Below are 24,684 nucleotides of genomic sequence, written 5' to 3' on the forward strand. Positions count from 1 at the left end.
GCAGTACTGCATATTGTTCTTAGCCTACGTACGTAGCTGCATTGCTAGTTGATAAGGTCCTCTGCAGAAGTGGTCTAGCCAAACCACGCTGCTGTGATAACATCAACAGATCTGAGCTTGTCCGCCAGGTTATGCTTACTCTGTCATAAAGCCTGATGGAGCCATAAAATTAAGTGCAGTCAAGGTTTGGTGTGAGATGAAACAGACTTTGTATGGCCTTGGCTTGGCCGTACCCCCACTTCAACAGATTCTTGGAACAGTAGTAAAGACTCCCACTCCCACTGAAACGACTAATGAGCTTACTGCTTTGGTCTTTTTTCCACTATGAAGTTTAAAAGTAGGACCCTGGCACCATTCTTATTTGACAAAGCGGACATCGCAACAATTGATTTGAGTGCTTTGAACATTTTCAGCCATTTGGCACAAAAAACATTAATAACTTAAAGCAACTGAATGTACAGCGAGGCTTGGAGATGTGTGCCTTGGGAAAGTGAGTCACACTGGGTGGGTGTGATGGTGACATTTCTCCTTTTACATTTTAATTTAAAGGAAAAATAAAGCAATTCCCCCACACACTTCTCACCTTCACATGAATTGCTTCAAAAAGACAAAAGAAAGAAAAGGTTGTGATTTAGGCCACATGTACAGTATACATTTACTTCCTAATTCACCCTCAGTCTGACTTGCAGTGAGCCGTCCCCAGCCATCGCGTCACATTCTTTGTGGGAACTCGACAGCACCAAGACTTTTTATTTAGAGGGAAAACATTGATTCATTTATCATGGATTCAAAAAGCCTGCTTTCTCGCATGACACACGGCACATACACAGATGGCTGAACAGCTTGCTTAGACGTTCCCCTCTGACACCTTTCTTTTGTTGTCGGCGTTGAAGCACAAGCTCCTTATCCTCTGCAGATTCATCTTTTCTGTGAAGTGGGTCATTAAATATCATGTCACATATCTACCAGATACTTCCCCTTCCCCTCTCCCTCTTCTCTTGGGGTACTGTGTCCTTTGTTTGTGCCCCAGGTGGTGGCCGTGTCCCCTGGCTCCAAGCTACAGCATGGGAAGACCTCCCTGGAGGCCCAAGGATAGTTGAAGGACTCTGTTTTCGTGCAGCCCCCACCCCTTCTTGTAATGGAAGCCCGATGCATTATTTATGTAGGAGAACTGGTCGGTGCAGTTCACAAATTACTGATGGTGTTACTCCTGTATGTTTAATGCCCATTTCCTGTGTTCTCTTCTCATAAGAAAAAGACATTTAGTATTATTTGGCTGTGTCTGTTGAAACTGGGAGACCTTGAGTAGCTACTGTATCTTCTTGAGAAATGTTGAAGTATGATAAAGCAGAGGCGACGGGGGGGAGAAAAAGTAGCTGCTAAGAGGGCATTGACTGCCTCTCAGTGCCTTCCTGCACCATTGACTGCACTCAGCAGGTTGATGAGTGGAGGAGCTGTTTGGCTTCTTGGTTGGGGTTGAGGTCATTGTCTGCACTTTCATGTCTTCAATAGCTGCAGGCACCCTGCTGAACCTACTTGGTATTCAGTTCTTTCTCTCACTTCATCCTGTTGAAAATAACAAGCCTCGTCCAGTTGGCACAGCTGTTGTAACTGGGATGGACACAAATGGAAGCCAGATCTAAGATGCAGTGCTTGCGTGTGCTCACCTGTTGGGGTGGAATTACCAAAACTGGATCGGAAATGGGCAAGATGTCGAAACGATGAGCTTCCTCAAGTCTCGTGCAGCCCCGTGTAGCTCATTTTTTAACATGGCCCTCTGTCAGGACTTGCTGAAGAAAGAGCTGGAGGGACGGGCACCCACTCACATTCATTTTTAAGGAAGTAAATGCCTGAAATAGCATGGCTAACTCAGAGAGGAATACCCCGATGAGCATATTGTTGAATGTCCTGGCTACACACTCCTAAATAAACAAGGAAGGACTGGAATATTTAGATACGAGATGTGGATCGGTTCATCCATCTTGTTTGATCCAAGTGTTGGGAAGTTTGGAAATTCTCCAGCTGCATGTTGAAAAAATCCTTCTCGTGTACTTCTAGTTTTTTTTTGTTTTTTTTTGTTTTATTGTGGTTCCTATCGGTGTTGGCATAAACAATAGTGAAGCTCTTAAGTCTGAGTCTGCGCGCATATAGAGCCTTTATAGCTGCGAGGTAGAGCAGCGCCACTGGCCGCTTTTGTGCCTTTACATCCGGCCTGTGACATCACCGCCTCTCGGGTTTCAGTGTGTCTACTACTGGCGCACGCGGCGCAGCAGTGAGCAGTCAGCGCGAGCTCCTCTGCCCCGTGAACAACAGCAGCAGCAGCAGCGGGCTGTGAGCGCACTTTACAGCACAGGCTTTCCTCTGAGTGACAAACTGCTCACGCCGTGTCTGACGCTCACTTCTGGATACAACGGTTATTTTTGGTTCTCTGCGCGGTTTTTTCTTCCTTCTTGTTTGCCTGGACTGTCCGGAAAATTCATGGAAGCCCTTCTTTGTGAGTACTGTAGATGTGTGCGACTCGCGCTGAACGGGGCTTCCACCTTAACGCGACAATAATTGCGGGTGTTAATTGTATTGATTGTGATGGTCGATGCTAGCAAAAGGCTGCTGAGATGCAGCCGTGTGATTGCTTGCTGCATAGCAGGTTTAATCAGCTCTGCCCAGGCTCCTGGTCAGCGTTTTGTTCTCTGCGCGGCTCTGTGTACAAACAGCGTTTTTGCCCCGTTATTGTATTTAGTATCATTTTTGTGACGTTTCGTTTCGGAGGTGGGGGGTATGATCGTAAATACTGCATTACATACAATTACATGTGAACCATAAAGATAAGGTTTATCAGTTTAGAAAATAGTGCTTGCTTCTCTTTTTTTCTTCTTTTTTTTTTTGCCCTGCTCGTCAACCTGCAATCCCAAAAGAAAACTGCAGCTGAACAGATGTATTTTCTTTGCTTTTTTACTATTTCAAAAACTAATACTGCGATGATTCATTCAGTTTGGCTTCACAAGTTTGTAAGGATTGTACACAACAGTGAAAGAAAAAACACTATAAGAGAAATACTTGATAAATACCAAGACTTTCTGCCTCTGCCACTTATTTTGGTATGGCTCTTCTTTATCCTCGTTGTTGCCTGATGTTGGTGCACATCTGGTGTCGCTCATTTCTGAGTAAAATTAGATTTGCATCATGAGCTGTAAACGCTGATTTAAGATTCTGTTTGCTGTCACTGACACAGCGTTTCCATCTGTGTTTCCCCCTCAGATCACATTTTGAGTTCCTTGCAGAAATGAACTGCAGAGGGATTCTTGGTGAACTTTAAAAGCATTTATCAAATCACAGTCGGTTAAGTTTTGAGTGTACATGACTGGACTGTCTTTCCTGCTGTGACGCAGACTATGCCCTCTCCTTAGAAACTCAGATCACCTCCACCACATCGTCCAAAGCCAACTCTACGGTTTTGATCTTATCGTCTCTGTCAGAATTCCTGGAATCAAATCAACGCGTAAAACAGCTGAACCTGTTTGTTGTTTTTCTTTCTTTCTTTTCCTCTTTTCTCCCTGAGTATCGTCTGTGAGTCGTGGATCATGCCCATTTGGAATCATCTGTAAAACTCCTTTTAATGCATTTAGTGTTTCTGTGGGGACTTGTGTGGTCGAGAGCAAGTGTGTGGTGTGATTGATTGATTGAGTGATTGATTGGTGGATAAGATCAGTGTGGAACGCATTAATAGGGTGCTGGCACTCAGCCAGTAAACATAACAGATTTACACAGAACACGGTGTTTGTTTGTTTTTTTACAGTAAAGACTGTCGTAACACTTGCATGTAGTTTTTAAATTAATTTCATTTTCAGTTCTGCATGGTTTCAAAAATTCCTCAGTTAAATTTACTCAAGTGTGTGTGTGTGCGTGTGGGTGGGTGGGTGTGGTTGGGGGGGAGAGGAACCATCAATTCTTACTTCCCAATTCTTAAAATAAGTGTAGAACTTAAGGGTGTAAACGAAACAAAGGTCAAGATTTTAGATTGTGTACGTGTGTTTAGGTTTTTTGTTGTTGTTTTTGAATGCCTGAACCATCTCATCCTAGGTGACTAGAAGGGCCCAAGTATCATTTTGGGCATCCCACGACTGCTTTTTGTTCATCAGCGGATCCAAAGAGCTCATTCAGCTGTGATATAGATATAATTTCTATATACATACAGAATATTACAGTTGTTTTTGATATAGCTATTTTGTATGCAAGCCCGGAGTTGGCTTTAATGAAGCTTGAAATTGAACACTGAGTAGTTAACAAGGAGAGTTTTGAAAGGGGAGATAGAAACTTTTGTGGGCAATGTAAGGTTGGGAAGTCAATTTCTGGCTAATTAATAGACTGTTAAAGAACCATTCCTTTAGTCTGATGAGGAACAGTTGTCACTGGCCCCTGGCCAGAGAAGGTCACAGTGCGGCCAGTTCACATATCTCCTCGAGCTGCTCTGAGAACCAAACGTGAGGCTTCAGAGTTTTCCAAACATGCTCTTTTTAACTGGTGCATCAGAAGCAGTTACAATTAGCCGTGGCTGGTGATCAAATGACTTACTCTTTGCAAGAGGGTTAAGTTGTTACACACAGTTTTCAGGGCGTTGCCAAGTTCGTTGTCGAGTTGTGAAATCATATTTGTTGTTGTTCAACTGGTTGTCTTGTCATTACGTGCTGTTCAGCTATTTACCTAATTCTAAATGAAACAAGTGTTTACATAGCAGTGGCCTATTCAGTGTAAGGTCCTAATCAGGTTAATATTGTTGTACTGATGCACTAAGATCAGATGTCAAGTATTTTCAATACTAATTAATGTTGATGCTTGTGGTTTGATATTAATACATATGTATATGTGACCAATGTCTCTGGAATCTTCTTGAATTGCCCGATCAGCTGTGTCACCTTGACCCACTTTGAACAGAGCCACCGCTGCTTTGAGCGGGATGCTAATTTAATTATTAGAAGAAAAAAAATCTGATTTGTTGCCCGAATGAGCAGCTGTATTCTCTTGTTAAATGTGAAGGTCTGAAGTAAAAGTCAAATCTCATCGCTGAAGCTAATATCAGTGTTCTTCACACAGCTCGTGGCCCGGTTGTCCACATGTTCTTTTGATATGGTGCAAAATTCTTATAGATTTCACTGTAGATGACGAAGGAAACTTAACCAAGACACTTCTTAGATTAGCCTTTATTATATTGACATGTCCCTGCAACCCTGAATTGGATTAAGTGGGTATAGAGAATGGATGGCTAGAGATATTGACATGTCTCAGGTGGTGGAAATGTTTTTTCCAAAGGATTGTTCTCCCAAAGGACACCTGATTCAAGCAACTTTTTTTTATCTTAAATACTTTTAGAACATACAACATGCACACAAATATCTTTCTGAAATACTACAGTAAACATTTGACGAGTATTTTCATTTTGTGATGGCACATTGCTTCGTGTCACATGGCCTCCTGGGGACTGCAAAGCCCTCCACTCGGTCTCTTTTTGTCTTTTCTCGTGGTGCCCCCCACGTTCCCTCTCATAAACTGCCTATTCTGCTTATTCAGCTCAACCTTTGTGAGGAAACCTATTCATACCACCAGTCAACGTCTATTTGGTATTGAGGAGCTCCACCGCAGACCAACTCTTTCATGCCTGTTCGGTACTCGTTGTGAAAAGAGATGTCCAAGTTCCTTCTGTGTAACAGTATTGAAATGACGAACATCAACAAGAGGTTACACTAAGATGCAGAGTTTGGCGAGTTTGATCAGTTGATCTGTTTAAATCTGGATCTTGTGCATCACATGTTGCAATACAAGAGTAAAGTTTGATTTAAATGCCAAGAAATGGTCACATTTGTAATTACAGTGTTAAATGGGACTTGTTATGAACTGTGATATGGATTGGAATCCTGATTGCACATCTTTGTTAATTATTTCAAGTGATTTATATTGACATTGTTTACATGATGTGGGGTTTCCCAAAGTAAAGAGCAATATCTTAAAGGAGTCATTTGATCCGATATAACTTATCTATTCTTCACACCTTGTGTGGCAAATAAAACTATTTTGCTTTCAGACTTAAAAAGTACTAAAAGATTTTATAAAGCATATTACCACAAATAGTATCCCCCCTATCCATTTGGTATCTGGCTTCCATGTAATGAGGTCCACATTTTAAATTGACACGCCAGTATTTTGTTTGACTTTTTTCCTTTCTATTTTGAATCCACTGCACTTCCAACTAAATAAAGGTTAAGGGTGTGGTGTTTAAGTTGATTTTAGAACCTAAATGGTCAAACAGGTTAAGTTTTGATTTTAAAGAACTTCAGTCTGTTAAAGTAGCACCGAAGATATTTTTGGTTCCTGTCAGGACCCCGACTCGGGTGTTAGTATTCAGTCATATGCTGTCAAAATGCACAAAGCTTCTTCACCTTCTCGCTAATGTCTGGATCTTCCTCAGAGCCTCTTAGTTTATTGTCATTACACTTCAGTTGAAGGGGTGCGAGGGATCAAAGACCCACTCTGAGTAATAAAAGCTTAGCCTGTGGAGTGCTGGAGTGACCCCCAGACCTTAAGCTCTTTATTACTGCAGCTCACTGCTAATTATTGTGGACAAGGCCAGAAAACAGCCCAACCCCTCCACACTGCAAGGTGGTCATGCTCTTACTCCCACGCCTAGCTACTGCCACTGTATATCTGAGGTCAACAGAAAATAACCCCACCCCCAGTGCCTTTAACCCATACCCACCCCAAAAACCAACACCACCGCCAGAGAAGACATGGAACCTCTAAACCTAAATGAAGAAACAATGTTTTTTCTCCCTGTCGAAGCAAAAATGGTGCCACATGCCTTTCTTATTGGATAGCACTGTTATTTTATGCTAACTTAATCTGGACTGGAGTGACCACAGACCACATCCTCCAGAGCATATGTGGCTATTTTAAACGTTGTTGTAACCCAAGATTAGCTGGAAATGTTACTTTGAAAAGCATATTTACTTAGAGGGAGATCTAATTTTGAGTTGGGCCCCATGAGTTGATTTTGTTGTTGCAATGACTGCTTTCATCAACACTGATTACATATTTTTCAGAGATGCATACGATAGGAAACACATATTTATTTATTTATTGGCAGTGTGTGAGCTTGTAAGGGCATTTAGAGGCAGCAAATTAGATTTTTGAGTATTCTCAAGGCTGCTACAATCATATGATGAATATCATTCCTATATCGACAAAGATAGCAAAGCATCTGAGAGAGAGTAGTTAAGTAGACTTTATTTAGACCTTTAACCCTTATTTAGACTTTATTTTCCAGGGAAAAAAGTAGGCGAAGACTATGAGTAATGTCATATCCTGTCCATTTTGGTCCATGTACAGCCTTGTTACTGAAATGTCCTCCTGTTTTCCACTAAGGTTCGAGAACTCACTGTCCTTCCATGTCACATGGACTGTGTTTGTAATGTTTAGGACCCTCTCAAATTGCCTCTGTCCGTAAAGGTATACCGCAGGGTCACTGACCTTACACATGTGTCAGTTGGCACGTCTGCGTAAAGTTTTCGTTGCGGGTGACTTAGGAGCCTCGGTCAGGTACGTTTTGAAGGTGACATTTTTTTTTACTGTGTTTGAAGCTTTAATGCAACCATCATGGTGTAGATATTTTCTCTTTCAGCTTTAGCAGTGTTCACCAAACACCCACTTTGTCAAAAGATAAAACTTAATTTATATATCAGTTGATGTCTTGTGTTCAAAATTTTCATTTGAATCTAGGATGAATTTCAAGTGACCGCTGTGTTGAGTTTTTACAAGGGAAACTATCCGGATCATAATGTATGAGACGCATGAATCAAGTAAATTTTAAATAGAAGCTGAGTGCATTAGTCAGTATAATGTGCTGTTGTGCTTTAATCAGGATCTCTTCAAATCTCTGTTAATTAGCCCAGGATGTAGGGTTCAGTTCCTATGCCTGGTTTTTTTTTCAGGAAACATTTGTCTAGTGACTCTTTAAGACATGATGTGATTTATCACTGGTCTGAAAAACAAAGTTCCCACATGCTTCTCTCACAAGCTACCTGAATCTTACACACCTGACGCGCTTACTTTGAGGATAGACCCTCTGTCTAAGATGGATCTTTCTTCCCAAAGTGTGGTTATTAATGAATGGCTAAACTTGTACTGTGTAATTTAAAGAGTTCAAACACATCTACTTTTTCTTATTTTTTGCCCTCTACGCCCATTTGGAGGGTTTTGCTTCTGTTGGTCATGGGTATTCGTCACAGCGTGCAGTAGTCAGAGTATAACCTCACTTTGAAAGCTGAATGAGTGGGATCTTGCTGAGCCACATGTGCAACACTGGGAATTCTCATGGCATGACACAATTAGCTGGAAATAGGCGGTTTCAGTTCACAGTGGTGTCTTCATCTCATTGTGTCTGACTGCCCCATAACATGGCTTGATACATAAAAGAGATCATATCGGAATACTGTGTAATATAGACTGTGTAGAGGCTGTCACGACTCCAACGATGAGTGGTCTTTTCTTTGGGTTGGACTTTCTACTTTGGAGAAAAATGTCTGGGCATCTTTTGGCTTGTTACCGTAGATGTGTGACTTGTTTTCTTGGACATTCTTTTAAACTTGAACAACTTTTCTTCGAACAACTAGTGTACGAGGGGCCTCTATGAGTTTTTGTGTTCAGAGAGCATACTGTGGCATCATTCAGAGCTTTTGGGAGTTTACCACATCGACTGCCAAACCGAAACAACGGGCTCAAAGAAGATGAAAACTGAAAAGACTTGCAGACAAGGGGGATGATTCACAGTGAGTGCGGCAGTGCTGCCCACTTTTTTAAGAAACACAGTTATTCATTGTCATTGTTCAGCCTTTTTCTGTTTGTTTTGCTTTGTTTTGTAGCTCAGGTGTTGCTCTCTTGGGGATATCCCCAAATAACAAATCACCTTCTGAATATGCTGTAGGCATAAGGTAGCTTGTGTATATGGGCTTATGGTGGCTCGTGCTCTACGAATGTGTTTGAAGTAAGTAAGATATGGAAAGGGCAAAAGGGAGGCGTATGCGGTCCTACACGACATTCCACAGTTGTGTACACAAATATATATCCAGACATGCCCTTTTCTCCTAAATCTGCACCCTGCGTATGTGTGGAGTAGTACAGGCATGTGTGAAGGATACCAGAGAAATATGGTGCCGCTGGTCTGTCCCAAGACCGCACTGTGTGCTCTGCTGCCAACAGAGCCTCCAGTAATTATAGACCAGAGCTGTGGAGACTGTTGCTCTCCAGGCTAAACTGAAACTAAAACCCCCATTTCATACTTGGTATTTGCTCTTTTCAGTACACGAGTACCCCATGTTTAAAAAGTGTTATTTTTGGGATGGAGTTCGACTCTCCTCTGTTCGAATTTTCCTTGAAATAGAGAGTAGCTGTTCGGCATGTGAAGGCAGTAGTAGCACTGAATGCTGTTGACATCACCGTCCTTATTGCATGTTGTCCATCTTCCTTAATCTGTGCGTTTGTCATTAGCATTTGACGAATGCATTGTACACATGCACTCCATGGTTTACGAACCTGTCAGTGCTTCATCTTACTGATGGTTTAATCAATAGACTGTTGAGTTTCCTTTTTCCTTTTTTTTTATTGTAGATTATGGACTAGAAAGCTGATTAAGTGTTTGTTGAATATGAATTACCTGCACAGTTTACTTACTGCTCCAATAAAACAGTTTTAGGATGAATTTGTTACAGCGAATCCCAGTACAGCTCCTGATTCTTGCTGAAAAGTAAACTGAGCTTCCTGTTCCCCGTGGCCATCGACATGCACACTGATCAGCCTCTGTTTTACTGGAAAACTGCTTTTTCATTCCTCCATTTCCAAGACTGTAAGGTCTGTAGCCTGGTGTTCTAATTATGTCAGGGGGGAAGTGACTGTGGGCTGCTGTAATTGGCCAGCAGGATGGGTGGGTAGCATCTTCTGCACCTCTGTCATTAGTTTCAGAGTGTAGGATGGCACAAAAGTCGGCTGGAGCCTGCAGACTCATTTGTTTCAATGAGGTTGGAACTAGTTTGAAGTTCATGCACTAATCTGCATCTAAATTGTTCTTCTTTTCTTTTCTTTTTTTCCGCTCCAATTTGCCGTTGAAGCCAAAAACTGAGATGCTGTTGTTAAAAAGGGAACCGTCTGTATCTCTTTAATGCTTTTGCCTGAGGGGACCAATGCCATACTCTGACTTTTCTGAGGGTACTTAATTAGGCTGTTATTTTTCCCAGAAGCCCCACTGTGTGCCAGGTGAGACCTGTTTTCAGTGGTGGTAGTTTGGTCCAAGTGGCGATTATTTTAGCTTCTTAATACATTCAAATTAACTTAACTTCTCAGTAATTTCATCAATGCCCGACCGACAAAACCCAAAAACAGTCCTCTGAAAATACTCTGGGGTCTTTACAGGATTAATCAGCTATTCACTAGCTTGACATTTGCTTAATAACTCAGATATTCATTATTTATGTATCAATCATTCTTGTTTTTGTTTTTCTTTATAGCCACAATGAGCGGAAGGTGACCTGCAAACATCCTGTCTCAGGCTTGCCCTCACAAGACAACTGCATCTTTGTCGTCAACGAACAGTAAGTCTCTTGTTTTTGCTGTTAGAATGCTGCTGGATGGCTTTTTTTTTAGTTCTACAGTATGTAGTTGAAATTCTGGATATGTAGGCAACATCACATTAGTTGTTGCCTTGTCATCCTCTTTTTGCCGTCCTGCCCTTTCAATTCAAAGCCTCCTCTGTTCAATGCATCCTTTGTTATCTATCTCCATGATCAAATTTCTCGGAAAAGAGGAATCACACTTCTGTATTGGCAGCTAACTTTTGGAAGATGCTTCTTATGACTCTCATATTATCAAAGAGATTTTGTCCCTTGCATAACCAGGTTGCTGTTCTTTGCAAGTGCCGAAGGTAGGATTATTAATCTCAATACCAAGGATGGACATTAATAAAATGATTGTATCGTTTGTACATCAGATGGAGAGAATGCAGTGAGTCACATTTTGGCCTGGAAAGGAGTTCATGCCATTTTCATATTTCAGATGCTGTTTGACAGAGTCACGTTTGTGTGTTTGTGGCGTCTGTGTCGAACACTTACCACGTGTCTGCCCAGGATGCCGGCCATCCTGATCTTTAACTTCACTGAGAACAACTCCATAAATATGTCAGACTAAACTTGGCGCCTGTCCACTTTAGGAATTATTAGTTTCTGTTTGCAGATTTACCCACCTGCAACTATTTAACCCTGTCCACGGATTCCTCCCACTGAGGTGCAGACAGTGTCGTCCAACACGGGGAAAAACACGCCGATCCTAATCTGTATTTTCGTTCCCAGAGTTCCCATTAAAACACACTGCTGTGTAACATCCTTTAGGCGTGCTAACCAAACACATACTAAGCTGTTTGCATCACAACCCACACTGTGACATTCATGTCAACTTTCAAGGCTCACTCTGGCTTCTTAGCTTAATGTTGTGCAATGTTTTGCATCAGCCCCACACAGTTTCCCGAGTCTCCGTCATAGTAGATCTTCAACAGTGTTGAATGGTTACATTAAAGTCATGCCATCACATCCCATAACACTTAGTTTGGTAATGAAGGCTAATAGAAAAATGCCCTGCCTCAAGACTTAAAAGCACTCCCATGTGGGAAAGTGCGGTTAACACTTGGAGGGTTAATTACCCCGTTGTTCACCATTTACAAATCAAAACTCCTTTTTGTTCCAAAACACGTTATTGTGAGCTTTTTCCTCTATTTTCCCTCTGAAGTCCTCTCAGCAGCATTGAATTTAGAAGTGACTCAGTAATCAGAGGAAGTTTCATAGAAGCTTGTTGTACCAGAACTGTCACACTTCACTGTCCTGACACATTCCTCTCCTCCCTGTGTTGCTTTCACATTGCTGCTGTTTTTCACACCAGGGAGCGCAACATTTTCTAATTTAGAAATTAGCATTTTATCTCCCAAGATAATTTGCAAACATGTTGTGCATCAGATGTAGAGGTCGACTTCGAGAACGTAAGAGCTCATTGGTCAACCTACAATTTGACTTATAGCTATTTTAAGTTCATTACAGTGTGTTTCAGCCAACAGTTGGCTGTGTTCTAGCAAGAAACGACAAGGGGGGAAAATCTTCACCCCGAATGAGTAATGGAAGGCAAAGACGGATTTAAGCTGCCACGGGGATAAGGAGGCCTGGCTGAAAATCTCTGCTTAATCTGCTCTGCACTTTAAATGCTTCCAAAACTCAAATCTTTGCCCGAATTTGCTATTATAATTTGAAGCTTTTCTCTTGTACAATATAAAGAACTTCAACTCAGCCCACCCTAAGACAGGAATAGTGTAATTAATGCAATACACACAAACTGTACAGCCATAAAGGAAGTGGGGGTAGATCAGATCAAGTCAACTGAGATTACTTTTGAGTTAACGGATTTGAGAAGACAGACATTTCTTTCTTTTAGCACTTACATCCCAGTCTAAGAACCATTAAGACACGTGTGCCATGTTCTGCGGTCCTTACTGTATGTGTGCCTAATGCACATTAACCACGATAAAATGGTCATTTTTGGAGGGTGACGAACTAAAAGGTTTAGTTCCTCAGTTTTCATGTTGTTATTGAGATACCAGTTTGACCTCTGTTGTTGCTCTTGGGACATGAAAAGGATGCTTTACTTGTACCTTGCACATACATAAGTGTCACTTATACATGCGCCGTGTCGTGTTATGATGTGCGAGTTACTGCTCAGGTCGTTGTGTGACACGGGACTTCAGCCCCCTCTGCGAATGCCAGCCTCAGCATTCTGCTGTCATCGCTGCATGTGTCTGTGCCTGTCATCAGTAGTCCACGCCGTCACGTGCAGGTTAACATTTGTGGTCTAAACCTTGTTTACCCAAACACAGCCTTGTTATATTGTCCGTGTAATTCGGGTGGACACAGTGACAAAATTCGCTGTATGGGACGGGAACAGTTTTGCCACAGAACCTCCTTTTCTCGGCTATTTGTTTAATAATTCCCTAGAGTACTGAAAATGAAAATGTCCTTACCAGGATTGCTTTCACTGCCATGTTGAACTCTATTTTTCTTCATTGATGCAACAAAAATATTCCTATGAGAAGATACACTGCTTAATACGTAAGATGGGCCAAAAAGAGGCGTTGCTGTGTGTTTGTGTACATTTTGTCAATATTTACACTATAAAATTACCATTATCATGATGCACATGAGTGCAGTTCATTGAAAAAGTCCAAACCCTATGCTATGATGGAGGATTTCTTCCACACTACTCTCTCTCAAGTGCAGTTTCTCTAGTCAAGAAAGATGATAATCAGGGCACGCCACCACAGCCGTAATTTACATGAAAGACAATTTCAAATGTGCCAATTCTGACTGTAGTGGAGAGCAAGTTTCCCATTACTTCATTCTATGCGGTGCAGTTATGAGTAATTGGCTCAGAGCGTTATACACATGCATTTATTTTTAATTCTTTATTGAGGTTAGTACATAATACCGAATGATTGTTTTGTGATTAGTTATTAGTCTGCCTATGAAGTTCTGATAAAAAAAGCCCCCCCCCCTTCAGTTTGAAGGTTTTATGTGTATCAGGACATGATAGAACATCATCTGGTCTTTACAACATCAGAAGAACAGCACATGGCATATCAGAGCGTGTCATTATTTATTGAACAAAAACTCATTGATAAAAACTAAACTGCTTTCAGAGAGGTGGGAAACAAAGGGTCAGGAAAGGGCCACTGTGCTTAAACCAGCAGGTATTTTGACCAAAGCCTGTCTCGTATATATCGCAATAAGTCGGCGTGTGTTTGTCTCTAAAGGTCACAGCATTAAAATTGGGTTGAGTTCTGGCCTTATACGGGGGTCATTAGATTATTTTCTTTGGCAGACATTCTGTTGTAGATTTGTTTGCGTGTTTGGGATCATCGTCCTGGTTTTACGACCCAGTTTCGGATGAGCTTTAGCCGTCAAACAGATGGCGTTACATTTGACTCTAGATAGAATACTTTGGTAAACAGATACAGGTCGACTCAATGACTGCAAGGTGTCCAGGTCCGGTGGCTATAAAAAAAAAAAAAAAAAGCCCAAAAAAATAATCAGCCCTGTGCCCTGCGCCACCATACTTTACAATTGGATATGAGGCGGACGAGCCGAGACATCCACTCTGGGGAAATTTGGCAGCCATCTGTTTTCCACCAACTCTTCCCCCGGTTGATGGGTGCCAACGCTTGTTTCTTAAAGACCATTGCTGATGTCTTTCCTCCTTGGCGTTTTGTTAACATAGATCGGAATTCTGCAGACCAACAAACGAGACAAAACTTTTGCTTTTATACAGGCGCTCACACCTGCTAATGATCAGTTAATCAGGAGCATTAATTAACAGCACCTGACCTCCACTTACCTCCTTAATTCCCATGGAGGCAGTATGGGCGTGCTTTTTAGTGCGCTTTCGCTAATAATGGCACAGCCTTGCATGTCACGTGCTGTTCATTTGAGGTTGCGATTACCTATTTTTAAGACCTGGTAAGGACCAGATCTGTCATGTCCTTATGCAGTAAAACCTCCACATTAGTCTGTGTTACTGGACACTGATGTTACGAGTCTCTTGTTGGCCTTTTTTAAAGTCCATCTGCCACGGGTAACAACAAATTACACAAGTTTTCCACTCGACTGGATTGCACATTAAGGCAGGCCTCCCGGTTTATTTCAGTGGGCAGATGTGTATAAGCTGCAAAGAACACATTTACATTTGAGATCCAGCAGGGACATTGTGGGTCCACTGATGCGACCAAAATAATCTCATTTTTTCCCCCGCATATTTGAATGTGAAAAAAATCAGCCTGCGACTCGACACAATCATGCAAAAGTAGTAGAGAATAAAAAAAAAAGTATCTGTTCCAGTTTATCCAGTTTTCTGTCATTGCTGTGATGCAGAAACACATGCAGAGCAATCGCTGATCTCCATTCGTGTTTTTTCCTTTATTTCTTTGCATGAAATAGATTTTTTTTTTCAACTGCGTCTGTGCACAGCTGTTCTTCAAAACCTTTCAACCTTGCAACAGTATTTGAACAGCCCCCCCTCAACAAATTTCTTTTTCTTCTGTCTTGTAGAGTAAAATGTGGAAAATTGTGTCATCCAGCATTTAGCAGGTAATACGCCATTAGGCTCAAATCATAGCTGTGTGTTCTCCACATTTGTTTTTATGTAAAACACTTGGACATGTCTGCCTGTGAGTAGTGGTTGCTGCACACTAACAACAGGCTGTGTTTGTTTGGAATGGTGTCTTGCCTGATGAACTGTGATGTGTTTGCACTCCAAAGTCCTGTTAGTTGCACTTTGCTGTCTGAACCATTTGTTGTGTTCATCCAAACTTTTTCAAGCAACTAGCCAAAGGGAAATTATTACTCACTTTTCCCGAGCTGAAGAGTTTTTCATATCTCTTTTGTTGCTTATGAGAGGACAGTGTCACACCTCCCTAAAAATTGGATTGATTTACTCTTGCATTTGAGTCTTTGGTTTGTTTTGTAGCTCTGACTCAGTTAAATTTACGATCTGGCCTTGTCTTATGGTCTTTTGTTCATTAAAAAGATAAAGGCCCAGTTTGGCAACACACAAATATGCTTTAAAGCACCCTTAGTTCTTTAAAAATGCTGTGTGGTCACTTTAAAATGCACCCTCAGCCACTCGGTTCACTGTTTCCCTCCAGTGTGCTAAAAGCGCCTGGATGCATTCGCAGTGCAGTCCATCCTCTCTCTCTTTGTACACACAACACAGACCAAAACACTCACATATAAACACAATATTCATACAGCTCCAAGCAAAGATTGGATCCTCTGAAACACGTGGGTTAGTTGCACTGTGCGGTTTGTTTGTCTTTGCCTTGACACAGTTAGCTTTTCTACGATTGCCATTCAGACTTAAGGGGTTTGTTGAAAATTGCCTGCTAAAATCTGTTTTCCAGAAAAACTCTCTGCTAATTCTTTATTTATTTATTTTTAATTCTCAGCCTTCTTTTAAAGGTTAAACCTTCAGCTTTTATTGTAAGTCTTGTAGGTAACTGAGCAACTGTATGTGTGCTCATTTGTGAAACACGCCATTGTTGAAGGGAGGACGTCACGTGGCCTGTTCGGCTTCCCTTTAAGGGTTACTGACTTTGCTCTTGACACAGAGTTGTGGTAAAAACAAGGATGAGGTTCGCTCGTGGTATTCTGCTGCAACTATTGCTGTGCTCCTACTTTACAATCATTTCTGCTGTGGCCTCGTGCTGTCGGGAGACGAGCAACGGTCGAAACCAGAAAACATGGTATAATTTCAAGGGAAGTTTGTCAGGGTAGAGTTTCGTGTTCGTATCAGTTGTTGTTACGTGTGCATGTGGAGAGGCCCAAGCAGGGAAACACTTGGAAACTAGGAGTTCTACTTTGAAGTCGCACCAATACCTTAGTTATACCACTCTTCTGGCGGTGAGGATTAAAGATATATTTGGCTGTATTCAGGCAGCAATATACGGTTATTTGTATGTTCTTTAATGTTAGGTTAGACTGAATGTTAGGTTAGACTGAGCTCATACACTAAAACTGCCACTTGGATACACTCACTTCTTTTCAGTTTGACTGCTCCTGACTGATTATTCGGTCCAAACTAATTATCTGTATCTCACAGCCGAGACAGGATCTAGTGCCAAACAGAGAATCAAATAGAGAGAAAAGCATCTCTATTCCAACGGGCAGTCCACTCTCTCCACCTTCTTTTACGGCAAGTCGACACACCATTGATTATGGTATAGTTCAGATTTTGCCTGTCACTGAAGTGTAGAAGACATCCCCTGCTCATTTACTGTAACAAGCTCATTTGATGGGGAAGAAAGCACATTCGGCAGCTGCTCATCACGCTGCACAAGCGCCTTTCTCCTGTCGGTGATTGAAAATTGTGTGCATTTCATCTCCGGAGAGCATTAGTCACCCACTTGTACACCCTATGGCTTCTCTGATTCTATTCCCAGATGTGCCTCCTCTGCACGGAACCTCATGATATGTTTATTCTCTTACACAGCCAATAAAGCACAGGAATGACAAGTCTCTGTCCTCTCATTGACCAGGCAATGATAAGATCTGACACACATGACAGTGACCCACAGCTGCTTCATCCATCTATACTTTAACTTATAACTCCCTCCCTAAATAAATGTCAGACTAAGTTAGTCTGTGATTGTCATTGTTTTGTGGTGGTATCGGACCTGTCTCTGTGCTGCACGGGAGGGAACGTCCAGTATGTGTGTGTTACCTGCTCTTGTGAACTAAGCTAATGATGCACATTGTGGTCCCTTATGTGTTTCTTCACCTTAAATCTGACCGCATGGAGTCCAGATTAAACCACACGTCCTCCAGTTTTCTTGTTCTGAATGTTCGTGGTTGTGTTTGCATGTTTAACAGATTGAGATAAGATTGAGAGAACTCGATGGCACAGATGGACTTTCAGATGTAATCTTGTGTGTGCGAATGTTAACATCTTCGTTCAGTTCGCTGTTCGGGGTTGGCTGTGTCTTTAGTTTTTTCTCTGCTGCATCATGTCTGTTGCAATCTTTTTGTGCTGTCTTGTTCCCTGTGAACCACAACCACTCCCCAGAATTTGCAGAACTTTTACTGTAAAACTGTTAGAGAACTGGAAAAGCATCTGCACTGACATGGCGGGAATAATTGGCTTGAATCATAAGCCCATCTTGAGAACCCATTATGTAGAGAGCTTCAACTTCAGAGGAACGATAGGAGAACGGATAATAAAGGCCTCAGCCTCCTTTTTTCCTTGTTTTATGGAGGCCATTGGACATGAATATATTGAGCTTTACACATACGGTCTTTCCGACTGATGACTTGCTTATATGCTCTTGACGTGCTTTGTGCCTTTTGTTTAGATCTGCCTCCAAAGTGCCAGCGAATGAAAAGAAGGAACGGCCGCTTAGCACCATGAGTGAGGCCTCCAACTACACTGGCAGTTCGGACTGCCCTGCAAACACCAACAGCCCAGCAGGGAGAGTGAGTGACACACGTGTATGTGGGATTATGATGCATGCACTGTTTGGGAAATATTGGGAAATCTACAGGATCGTGGTTTAGTGGCTCAAAGGGTTTGCGGAAAGCCTAGAAAACAAATACTTCACCTGATTTCCTCATTTATTCTGTTTTGTAGCCTTCGAGACCCTCTAAGAAGATTCATAACTTTGGGAAGAGATCCAACTCCATCAGGAGGAATCCCACTGCCCCGGTGATCAAGAGGAACTGGCTTTACAAACAGGTGAGCAAGAGCATATGAAATCAGATAAATTTTTGTTTTGAGCCATCAGACTTTACAGGAACGTGGCAGTGTAAAACAATACAGTACGAGACCCAGTATTAAAGCTGCAGTCGGCAGGTTTTCAAAATTGCGAGTCTAAAGTCGGAAAATTCGAACTGATACAACTTTCAGGTCCCTCCCCCAACCTCTAACAAGCTCCGAATCGCCCCCCAAACCCCTCCCCCTCTGTGGACGAGGTTGTGCACGTGAGTTCACACCAGTGTGAGCGCACACAAGCTGGGGCAGACTCACGCTCAGCAGCGTGTGCACAAGCTGTGATTGACAGGTAGGCTTCCTCCACCCTAACTTGATTGGTTAAAAACAGCCGGGAGCGCTCGGTTTTTGCAAGCATGATTACAGGCTTCAGAGGGAGCTACAGATTTCGTTATTTTTCCTAAACAGACTATTTAATATTCTACTTCCAGAATCCCATGACAGTTCAAGCTAATATGACTAAAAAAAAGTTGCCGACCGCAGCTTTAAAGGACAGTTATGACATTAAGTGCTGTTGGATAGTTTATTACATTACATTACATTACATTACATTACATTACGGTCATTTTGCAGACGCTTTTAACCAAAGCAACTTACAATAAGTGCGTTCAAAATCGGTAGGCAAAAGAACTTCAGGTCACAAGAAATCATAAGTGCATTTCCTTCCAATACCAAACAGCTAAGAGCAAAACTAGTGCTAGAGTAAGTGCGATAAGTCAGATACCTCAGCCTCTCACCAACTGCACACCAGTCACAGCGGGGTGGGGATGCAAACCCTGGTTCGGGTAGGGGAAGAAATAAAAGAGGGAAGAAAAGCAGGAATGGGATTCAAACCCTGGTTCGGGTAGGGGGTAATGAAAATATAGAGGGTGCCAGTGGTGGAGGAAACAATAAGTGCGTAAGGAACTAGGACGGAGCAGGGTAGTTTTTCCTGAAGAGGTGGGTTTTCAGCCTGCGGCGAAAGATGGGCAGCGACTCAGCTGTCCTGATATCAGTCGGGAGATCGTTCCACCATCGGGGTGCCAGAACAGAGAAAAGCCGTGACCGTGTTGATCGTGCGCAGGGACCCCTGAGTGACGGGGCAGCCAGGCGCCTGGTGGCCGCAGAGCGAAGTGGTCGGGCGGGGGTGTAGGGCTTGACCATAGCCTGGAGGTATGAAGGAGCTGTTCCTTCCACTGCCCTGTAGGCCAGCACCAGAGTCTTAAACTGGATGCGAGCAGCTACAGGGAGCCAGTGTAGAGAGCGGAGAAGGGGAGTGGTGTGGGAGAACTTGGGGAGGTTGAACACCAGACGAGCAGCAGCTTTCTGAACCAGCTCCAGAGGTCTGATGGCAGAAGCCAGGGCGCCAGCAAGGAGGGAGTTGCAGTAGTCCAGGCGGGAGATGACAAGAGCCTGGATGAGCACCTGTGCTGCCTTGTCGGTGAGGAAGGGGCAAATCCTCCGGATGTTGTAGAGGAGGAATCGGCAGGAACGGGTCACTGATGCGATGTTTGGCGAGAACGACAGTTCGTCGTCCAGGGTCACACCCAGATTCCTCGCGGTCCGGGTTGATGTCACCACAGAGTCATCCATGGTGATGGCCAGGTCTCTGAATGGGCAGCCCTTCCCCGGGAGAAACACCAGCTCAGTCTTGTCCAGGTTGAGCTTAAGGTGGTGCATCGACATCCACCCCGAGATGTCTGCCAGGCACGCAGCAATGCGTGCTTCCACTTGGGTGTCAGAAGGGGGAAAAGACAGAATCAGCTGGGTGTCGTCTGCATAGCAGTGGTAGGAAAAGTTATGGGAGTGGATGACAGAACCAAGAGATGATGTGTAGAGGGAGAAAAGAAGAGGACCCAGGACCGAACCTTGTCTTACGGTGCGTTCACACCAAACGCGATGCGAATATTCGCACCGCCTTCATCGCGCGATTGTTGCCGCAGGTGTAAATTAAATTCCATCGCCTCAAACGCCTCTTTCGCGCGAGTAAAAAACGAGTGAATAGCTCAAGGGGCTATCCATGGCTGATCGCGTCCTTGTACCTGCTGTGGCAGTCCGAGATTCGTCTGAAACGCACACGCCGTCGTGTCTGGGTCAGTGACATCATCCGGTGGTGCATTCAGCTCGGATAATTTCATCGCCTTCTCCAGGAGTTGCGTCTGGATGACGGCCGCCTCCAGCGGCACCCCAGGCCCACCAGGACCCAGCCCGACGACCCGCTTGGGAGGACCGGCGCCTGCAGCCGGCGTCCCGCCGAGAGATCACGGCACCGATCCTCCCGAGCAGGCCACCAAACTGGGTCCCGGCGAGCCCGAAACACCGCTGGAAGCGGCCGCCACGGGAGGATCGGTGCCGTGATCTCTCGGCGGGACGCCGGCTGCAGGCGCTCCGCAGCTGGGCCGAGAGATCGCGGCGCCGGTCCTCCATGAGTTCCACCAGGACCCAGCCCGACGACCCGCTCGGGAGGACCGGCGCCGCGATCTCTCGGCAGGACACCATGCCACAGGCGCCCAGCAGCTGAAACGGAGCCGCGGCCCAGCTGCGGAGCGCCTGCAGCCGGCGTCCCGCCGAGAGATCACGGCACCGATCCTCCCGTGGCGGCCGCTTCCAGCGGTGTTTCGGGCTCGCCGGGACCCAGTTTGGTGGCCTGCTCGGGAGGATCGGTACCGTGATCTCTCGGCGGGACGCCGGCTGCAGGCGCTCCGCAGCTGGGCCGCGGCTCCGTTTCAGCTGCGGGGCGCCTGTGGTTGGTGTCCTGCCGAGAGATCGGGGCGCCGGTCCTCCCGAGCGGGTCGTCGGGCTGGGTCCTGGTGGGCCTGGGGTGCCGCTGGAGGCGGCCGTCATCCAGACGGAACTCCTGGAGAAGGCGATGATTTAATTTTTTTATTTTATTTTGTCAGGGACCATGTGCAAAGTACATTAATTACAAAGTAAAGAGATGACCTGCACCAGGTTGTAGCTTAGAAGCTAATTTCCATGTGCAGTCCCATCTGCATGTCACAGACAGCGCCTGTCCATCTGTCTCCACGTCACTGTCGTCCAGAATCTCAACGCTGATAGGCTGTCTGGCGCGAATATTTCGCCAAAGTTGGATTTTTTGAACTCGCGCGAATCGCATATTTTCACTCGTGCGGCGGCCACCGCATCACCGCACCGCCTCACCGCTCCTCACCGCGCCTCACCGCGCCGCCCCACCGCGCCTCATCGCGCCGCCGGCTCGAATCCGCGTCTAATCGCGTCTTTGCATTGACTTTGTATGTAATCGCGTCGCCCGACCGCGTCTGGTGTGAACGCACCGTTAAGCATGTCTTAAGAGATCAGGTAAATCAGTTGCAACGTCTTTTGTCATATAATTTATATATTATTCTATATTTTGAGTTTTTCAATCTATTTAGTTCCACAAGTATTTGATGCCTCTGTGAAATCTGGCACAGACACTCATTAGATGGGTTTTTTAATGATTAATTATTAACGATCATTGAAATCTTTGATTTTAATCAGTTACATCAGTTTCTAATGTTTTTTATTTCCAAATGAACCAGCAGCCTGGCATAGTTGGTTGTGCTACTTTGCAAATGTAAGCATAAAGTGTATTTGGTAGCCATATTTCCTAAACCGCATGTTGGCGGTTCAGATGCTGACTTTATCATTAACTCCAATTCTCTGCTGTTTCTCTGAGCCACTTCTGTGTCAATAGAGTCATGTTAAACTAAGTGAAACATTCATTAAACACTTGCCAAGAAAATCTATCATACAAAGACTATGTAAAAAAATAACACCTTATCGAGTCTGTGCCTCTGCTTTTTTCTTTTAACTCCGAGGTGTTACGTAGTGGCGGCAGATCAGATCTGAGCACAGCCAGCAGAGATGGTGTTGAAATACATAGCTCCTGGGCAACTTAAAAGAGAGTGAAAAGGCGGTGCTTGAAACAGCTCTTGGCCACACTGGACGCTCATGCTTCCCAACAAGGAGCCTCAATTAGTTCTGATCGTAGGGCTCCCCGTGTAGTTCTGTGAGCATGTGATGGCGTCCTTTTGCTGCAGCTGCCAGATGCTTTTCTTTAGAGACCTTAATCAGGGTGATGTAGATCAAGCAAAAGGCTCACAAATCGGCTACTCTGAATAAAAGCTGCATTTGCACTTCTTTCTTCCTGCCTCATTGAAACCTGGAAGCTATTGAAGTTGTTGGCTGAGTGAGAGCTGCGGCCCTGCAGTTGATCCGCTGGGAAATCAACATGCCACTGAGATTGATGTGATGGTGAAAGCCTTTACACAGCAAGATCTCACAGAACTTTGACAGAGTTTATTCATGAGCACATTAAAAAACGAGAGCTTAAGACCTTGACTGAATTTAGGTGAGGTGGTGAATGAATGGACACCAGTCATTTAAACCTTCTTACGTCTCAGATCTGCCTCCATTCCAAACACACTGAGCAGCATCTGGTAGTATGGATCTTTTTTTTTTATACTAATGTGTAAAACATTCTGGTTTGTGGAAGTGAACTTCCATTTAAAGTAAACTGCAGCCCACATGCTGTTTGACCATAATGACAGAGTTGTCGAGGTCCCACCCACTACTTTTGTCTCTGTAAAATCTGCGATGAAGGAGTCAGCTCAAGTTTTCCATGAAAGCAAACACGGGAGCTTCTACTATTTACTTCACTCTTCATCCTTATTTCTCTTTTTTTTTCCACAGCAGTCTGAAAATCACTTTGAGCTTGAACTGTAGAGCAACTTCAGCAAAGGAAGATTGTTTTTTCTCCATAACAGAGATCATATGCTTCCTGACTGAGAATATTACAAACAGTCCACCTCAGGCCAGGTCAGAAAAAAAGTGGATGGCTTCTATACAGTCTCTTTTGAAATAGTCTTTACTTGTGTACTACAATGCACTTTAAACCATTTCAAGTTGAAAGAACATGTTGTGAAAGACAAAAGACGAATCGGTGTTTAAAAAAATGTCAAATTGTTGCAACTTCTTTCATAGAAACGCTAACCCGCGCGATTGAGCTTCATAATCGCTTAGAAGGAGTTCGGTCATATCAGAGGGGATGAGTGGATTACAGCGAGTGTTGCTGAGAGCAAAAGTCTGTCACGATTTCAAGATTAAAAAATGATTCCCACCAGTTTGTGGAGTAAATGTGCCCCTTTCCTCTGCATTGATAGGACAGTACAGGCATGAAGCTGTGGAAGAAGAGGTGGTTTGTCCTGTCCGACCTGTGCCTCTTTTACTACAGAGGTAAGTGATATTTCACCTGTACCGCACCGCTATTGTTGCTTTCGGTTAATGATGGTACGTGCTGCTCTGACCCTCGGACAGCCAGACCGAACTTCTGCTAATCTCTGTTATGTGCGGATAGATGTTCCCGTTGAAGCAGCCAGTCAGGACCAACTGAAAAGACGTATTACGTGAGATGGCTTAAGACGTCATTGATTTCCTCAAGCAAAGCCGTACGAACAGCTCAACTGTTCAAAGATCAACCATGGCAGCAGATAAGAGTCCGCACTGATGTTAAGACAAGAAACGCATTTGTTGAATGATGCTTTTTCTTTTCCTGTTGTCAGAAGGGGCGTCTTTGTGTTAGTCTTAGATTCATTTGAGTTAAAGAGAATCTATTGTGCTACTATTTGTAGAAATTCCCTCCTTATTCCACATCAAAGGAACCAACATAATCACCGCTGTCAGTCTCCCTTCTTTTAAATATCTGTGATTGTGTAATTTAGCTACGACAGCTTACATCTTTCCCCTGTTGTGTGCCTCACTTTTCAGTTCTGAGTGAAGTCGAGTTTTAAAGGATTTCTACATAGCTGCTACCTTCTTTATCAATCGTATTTATTCATGACAGGCATTGCAGGGGGGGGATCCCAGCCCAGTTTAAAGGTTTTTTTTACTCATTTATTAAAATCCAGCTCTTCTTAAACTTTCCCATTTGCTACTGCTTCCCAGCAAGAAAATATTTGCGTTTAATGTGATTCTTTTTTTTTTTTTTAGTAACCTGCTGCTGACTGAGCCGCCACTGACTACTGTTTTCATGTTCTTTCACACAGCTCTTATGTTGACACAGCTGTGTCCAGAGAATGTTTCACAATTTTACCACTGAAAATAAAAACTGGAAACCACTGAGACTAACTGTTGACTAGGTCTACTGTTGGACTGAAGTTACAGACTACAAGTACAAGTCTGCATATCCCAGGGCTGCCACTTGATACAGATACTGTCATCATTTGTGCTGATCAGGATGACATCTAGTCTGTGTTTATTCTGGTGTCTGCCATCTCTGTCGCCTTCCATCCGCCCACTGGCTGACAAAAGCCACAGACAGCA

At 43.6% G+C, this 24,684-nt stretch overlaps 1 protein-coding gene across 14 annotated transcripts in view; it reads left to right on the top strand.

Moving 5' to 3' along the window:
- Positions 1-24,684, top strand: part of LOC142384142 (pleckstrin homology domain-containing family A member 5-like) — a 79,464-nt gene that overhangs the window by 31,357 nt on the left and 23,423 nt on the right. For 11 of the 14 annotated variants that reach the window (XM_075470130.1, XM_075470131.1, XM_075470127.1 and 8 more), the window contains exons 4-8: positions 10,545-10,628; positions 15,171-15,209; positions 17,969-18,089; positions 18,244-18,348; positions 23,526-23,598. In XM_075470130.1, the coding sequence (XP_075326245.1) occupies positions 10,545-10,628; positions 15,171-15,209; positions 17,969-18,089; positions 18,244-18,348; positions 23,526-23,598 (422 nt within the window). The remainder of the gene's footprint in view (positions 1-10,544; positions 10,629-15,170; positions 15,210-17,968; positions 18,090-18,243; positions 18,349-23,525; positions 23,599-24,684) is intronic. The other 3 variants (XM_075470140.1, XM_075470128.1, XM_075470141.1) reach the window with 1 other exon arrangement.

This window comes from Odontesthes bonariensis, chromosome 7 (genome assembly GCF_027942865.1).
Source record: "Odontesthes bonariensis isolate fOdoBon6 chromosome 7, fOdoBon6.hap1, whole genome shotgun sequence".
Taxonomy (NCBI): Eukaryota; Metazoa; Chordata; class Actinopteri; order Atheriniformes; family Atherinopsidae; genus Odontesthes; species Odontesthes bonariensis.